This window comes from Notothenia coriiceps, unplaced genomic scaffold (genome assembly GCF_000735185.1).
Source record: "Notothenia coriiceps isolate Sejong01 unplaced genomic scaffold, NC01 NC01_scaffold00020756, whole genome shotgun sequence".
Lineage (NCBI taxonomy): Eukaryota > Metazoa > Chordata > Actinopteri > Perciformes > Nototheniidae > Notothenia > Notothenia coriiceps.
In genome coordinates, this window is record NW_011353457.1 from 116,059 (window position 1) to 121,667 (window position 5,609).

General features: G+C 39.7%; 1 protein-coding gene across 2 annotated transcripts; it reads left to right on the forward strand.

The window, feature by feature from the left end:
• The first annotated feature begins 2,253 nt into the window (after positions 1-2,253).
• On the forward strand, positions 2,254-3,325 carry LOC104952912 (uncharacterized). Of its 2 annotated transcripts, XM_010779819.1 has the most exons (3): positions 2,254-2,258; positions 2,470-3,228; positions 3,290-3,325. In XM_010779819.1, the coding sequence occupies exons 1-2, from the start codon at positions 2,256-2,258 to the stop codon at positions 3,220-3,222; spliced, it is 756 nt and encodes a 251-aa protein (XP_010778121.1). In that variant the 5' UTR covers positions 2,254-2,255; the 3' UTR covers positions 3,223-3,228; positions 3,290-3,325. The 2 variants fall into 2 exon arrangements, with proteins under 2 accessions (XP_010778121.1, XP_010778120.1); XM_010779818.1 differs by having other exon boundaries at positions 2,470-3,325.
• The last annotated feature ends 2,284 nt before the right edge of the window (positions 3,326-5,609 follow it).

Below are 5,609 nucleotides of genomic sequence, written 5' to 3' on the forward strand. Positions count from 1 at the left end.
CCTTTATATCCTGCCCAACAGTAGAGGAAGAGCTATTCCGCCCCTCCCCATCGAGGGCAGTCTGCCCATCTGTAGTACACCCACGTATCATCAAAACGTGGAAATGAGGACATTGAAGGGTGCCAGAGGGGAGTCCTGTTTAGTTGCGAAGACACAAGACTGCAACTATGTATCTCTATGCCCATACACATTTATGCTTTTTTCTTACTGTAATACTACAACTATAGTGTATTGCATGTCCACTGGTTTACTGCAAACTGCGAATTTCTTTTTTTATTAAAGTATCTTTAGGCTGGGCAAATGACAATAAAATAGACGCATTTGTGTGCTTCTGGCACAACGGCATAAATGCGTTGCTTTACAACATGACAATAAATGTAATCTAAATGTTTTTCTGTTGTTGCAGGTCATTCTGGGCTAACCACGCCCCACCTCATTTTGTTGGGTGGGTCGAGGTCCCCCCCACGAATCAGCATTCCACGAGAGCAACTCTCTTTTTGAGGAGCTGTGTTTTTACAGCAAACAAAGAATGGCTCAGATCATTTCAGAGAAGTAACTCTCCTGTTGAGCAGTGTGGTTTAGCAGGCAAGCAAGATGGCACAGATATTAGTATCTCTGGCACAGTGAGATGGCGATCTGAGGTATGTAGCAATGTCTTCAAACCATTGGAAAGTGCATCATCTTGTCCTCAAATTATTGTAAACATCCCCAAGGATGGGTTGTAGCCATGTTACACTATGCATGTTGGTAAAAGTGTAAATCTGAAATCCGGTAGGTCTCATATATTTAAAACATGTTTAGTTTTTCAAGGGCAGTTTCCACATGCTCGCGCCTCTGGGACATACTCCAACCATCTTCAAGATGCTAACACTAGCGACCTCATCAAGGAGATAAGTGGCGCTGGGATATGCAGCAATGTCTTGCAAATCTGTCAGTGCACTCTTGCAGGTCAGCAATATTGTACAGCGACCCGAAGTGGCGGTAAGCCATAGCACGGATGCATCAAGAAATCTGAATACGAGCAATGCTCACATAAAACTGTTGATTGTAGAGCCATTAACTGGGCTCCGGACATACTCCTCCTTGTCGAACTAGATGGACCTCATCAAATATAGCTGGTTAACATCTGACCATACTTAGACTGCACAGCATGGTATACTTTCCTATCACTAGATCAACAAAGCCCAAACTTGCTATCCGTGTATGTTTTGGAGAAAGAAATGTTACCACTCTGTTTGATGGTAAACTGTACTGCTCAAACCAGCAGGACCTAGTGTTGGAAGAGAAGGGCAAGCCGCCACTGAACCAGTCTTCTCCGGGATCAGACATTACAGCAGCAACGATGACCTAGATATGGCAACCTGAGGCTTCACTGGACATGTCTCTCTCAAGCTGCAGAAGACAACTCCCAAAACAGTGGAGGATCTGCAGAAGCAACTGCCAGGAGTTAAGAGTCCAGCGAGGAGTTTTGCTAACAGAGGTTTGCTGGCTCCGACGACAACATCCGATTCTATACAAGGTAATGTTTTGGCTAATTTATCCAGTTTTTTTGAGATGGGTTAGCTTATAAAGAATCCCTGTTTACCTGCCGTGTGACCGCTGACTATATGCATGCAGTGTTGGAATAAGTATTCAACTTAACTGAAGTAATAAGTACAAATACTATGGTTTTAAAATACTCCTGAACTGAAACATGTAGAATCCATAATCATGTGTTTCATATATAAAAAGTAACTAGAAACTATGAAGGTTAACTAAATGTGGTGGAGTAAAACATATTAATACTAACAACATACTGATAATATTTACTACAAGTGGAAATCTTCAAAACCTTACCAAAGAAAAGTATGTCAATATCCACTGCGTTTCCCCCAGTTGCACACGTAAGAATGAAGAGTAAACGTAGTCATTGTGTGTAAAATGTTCCCTGTATGTTTTAGATTATTATTACTGCTGCTTTAATGTAGTTGTTACATTTTACTGCTGTAGATTACTATACCTGCACCAAGTGCCTTTGAATTGTAATGTATTATAGCAAACAAGAGGAAAACATTAGCCCATCTGTTACAGTTAACGACTGTATTTACTATGTCAATTAATGACTGACATGTGTCTTTTGTGTACAGATTCCCGAGCTATAACCACCTGATGGCCTTCTGGTTTTTGATTGAGCCTTCCATTTATAAAATGGTTTGTGTTACAAGAGCGATATCAGCTGCCAAGAGGAATGAAGAAGTGGTTACGCACGTCCATCAATGGTAGGCTACGTTTCTTTTAACACACAATCTAAACACAAACTGAAGGGAAAATGTTTCTCCGACATTTCATTGCTTTCGTGTAGGCTAAAAGGCTAAAGTACTCAATCCTTTTTGAATACATCAGAGAACTAAAACAACTTCATGTTTTTCCCATGGTGTGCTACAGTACACTCATGACATTAATATAGTACCCTTTTTTTTTATCTTCCAGAGACAGCTGCTTCAGCCAATTGACGAGTTCTTCCTTTTTCTCTGCTTCCTGTCGCTGTGTTTGAAAGAGAGGGACCTTGCAAACCGCTTCAACGTACACCAGTCCACTGTGAGCCGCATCATTGCAACATGGACGAGTTTTCTTACAACTTTATTGGGGTCACAGTGCATCTGGCTTACACCTGCAGAAGTTCAAGCCCACCTCCCAGAGGCATTCAAAGATTTCCCAGACACACAGGTGATCCTGGATTGCACAGAGCTGAGGTGTCAAACACCATCCTCACTCCTCCTCCAAAGTGAAATGTATTCTACATACAAATCTCACTGCACCATGAAAGCCCTGGTTGGCATAGCCCCACATGGCGCAGTGACATTTGTTTCCAGTCTGTATGGTGGTTCTGTCAGCGACAAGGAGATTTTCAAACAGTCTGGAATAGCTGCAAAGTTGACTGAAAACATGGCAGTGATGGTAGATAAGGGCTTCCTGATCAGCGATTGCTGCAAATGCAAAGTGTACTGCCCACCTTTTCTGTCAAAGCAGAAGCAAATGCCAGCCTATCAGGTGACGGAGACACAGGCCATTGCCAGACTGAGGGTTCATGTGGAGCGTGTCATTAGGAGGATAAAAGAGAACAAACTTTTTGATGGTGTCATCCTCCTGTCCCATGCCTACAACATCAACCAACTGTTTGCAGTAGCATGTATGCTGTCAAACTATCAGAACAAAGCACCGGTCAAGACATGGGTGAAATAAGACAAGATGGACAAGAGAATCAGCTAATCCAACTATTATTTGACTTCACAATGGCGCAACTATTTAAATGATGTCACCTGTGCAGGTAGCTGTGATTAAGGCGAGACACGGCAGGCAAAAACATCGTTTTTCAAGCACTGGTCAATTTTGAGATTTTGTGCTATTTTGATTCTATAACATGTTTTCTTTCGATTTTTCTGACAAATGCAATGATTTACTATTAATAAAAAAAAAAACAGTTCACTTTATTGTCTTTTTTAAATACAATTGTATATTTATTTACATATATGAAATTTCACAAACAATTGTTGCAATTGATTACAAAGTACAATAATTTGAGGAAACGATTATGTGTATCAAATACAATATTTAAATCACATTTGTTGTCATGAAGTCTTTGAAGGTGCTACATTTTAAAATTAAGAACATATGATTGAGGGATTGCCTCCTAAAAACAATGACGGCTGAGCCAGGGTCTAGCAGCTAACTGCTTACAGAGTTAACAATGGCTACAGTGCCCACTAATTTTTTAATGACAGGTACTTCGGCATGTAGCCTATGTGTAAAAAAAAAAAAGTCAACGTTTTCTCTGATTGACTCTTTGCACTTCTGGAATCTGTGTATATTATTTGCACCAGGTAGTCCTCCTGTGCCCACACTACAAAATCACACCACTGCATCCCAGATACAAGAAGTTGACCCTGTACTTGCCAGTAATATGCATGGCTTTTCTTTACCATGGACAAAGACCCCCTGTCTTTACATTTATAATGAATAGTTGGTTGAAAAAGTTCTGATATTGGAAATATTGAGATTTTACAGTTTCATATGTTAACATAAATAGTTGGTTGAAAAATAAAGTTGAAATGCTGAATTTGTATTTGTACACATCACATAAACCTTGGTATGGAATATGAAGTCATTATTCAGTCCTGATGTAACTTTTCTGTGGTGAAAGTAGAGGGATGGAAATATTTTACTCTAAATTATAATTTACACATTTTCATTTTAGACATGAACAACACATTTATATAGGCTTATAGTGTAATTGATATATTTCACTACTTTTGTGAACCAAAGACTTTAGGTGAACAAAATCTGAAACACCAAAAAAAATGGATGACATGAGTACATATGTGTTTCACAACAGTTTTGAAGTTTTCCAAAAATCGGATTTCTAAGCTAGGTTTCTCATAAGACAGTGCTCTAAGGTGAGTGAATTTGCATTTCTAGCAAGACCAGAGACTACTGAACATTTTGACATGTAACACCATGCCATGTTATAAGAAGTACATTTAAAAGTGGTATTTAAGGAGACATCTAAAAATTGAGAAAATACCTTCACTTCACACTCCAGAGGTTTAAGGAAAAGGGTAATGCCATTTTATTCATTTACCTATAAGGCGGGAAGATAAATGAGGTAAGGGGTGTACGTATATGGATTTCTTTTATCGATAAAACTTGTATCAACCTGTACTATTAGTGGTACGGTACTAATATTCTTATGAAAAATTTTCGACCTAATATTCGCTCTGTAATTTTAAACCTGCTTACTATCGAAGATTAAATGTACGACACACACACCAACTTCCTCTTCCATTACGGTAAGAGGCTCTTCTCATATTAATTCACACCACAGCATAGCGTACATCGGTAACACTACATAAAATTCCCGTGTGTCTCATGATGACTAAAACGTCGAACCTATATTACGAGATGGTCAACATGCGTGTCGGATACACAAGCAGCTCCTTGAAGTTTCAGTACGACCTGTCTAACCTCAGTCAGAAATCTTCGTCTGTGACTACTCCATCTGAGGAACTCTTAAATAACGAACACTCGTCATATAGCTCTTACTCTTGCCGGTCGACTACTAGATGAGTTTTTGTCTCTCTCTGTGACTCTGTAATTCTACACAGTGTAACGGCCATCGAGGCGGATACCTTTGCGCTACAGACATGCACGCACACACATACCCTTTCGGATTTTATTCACGGTATTATGCCCCCACTTTTTTGCGCGCTTGTATGCCCCTCCAGGCAAAAAAGCGCGCTTCATTTTTGCGCGCTTGTATGCCCTCCGGCAAAAAAGCGCGCTTTTTTTTGCCCGTTATAATGCACGCTTACAACAAGCGCGCCAAAAAAATATACTATTACTCGGGGAGGAAGACTAAAGGAATAGCGGTTATTTTCAAGTTTCACAGACATTGGTTAGTCACTTCCCCATTTCGGTCTGGTTTCGTTAGACATCTACTTTTCAAGGACTGTACCACTCCGACACGACATTTAACACGTAATAAAGGTCTAAGTCCCTGATTCATAATTAAACGGAAACTTATATTATTTATATACTAGTTAGTTGATATAGTTATATTGGACGGAAGTAAC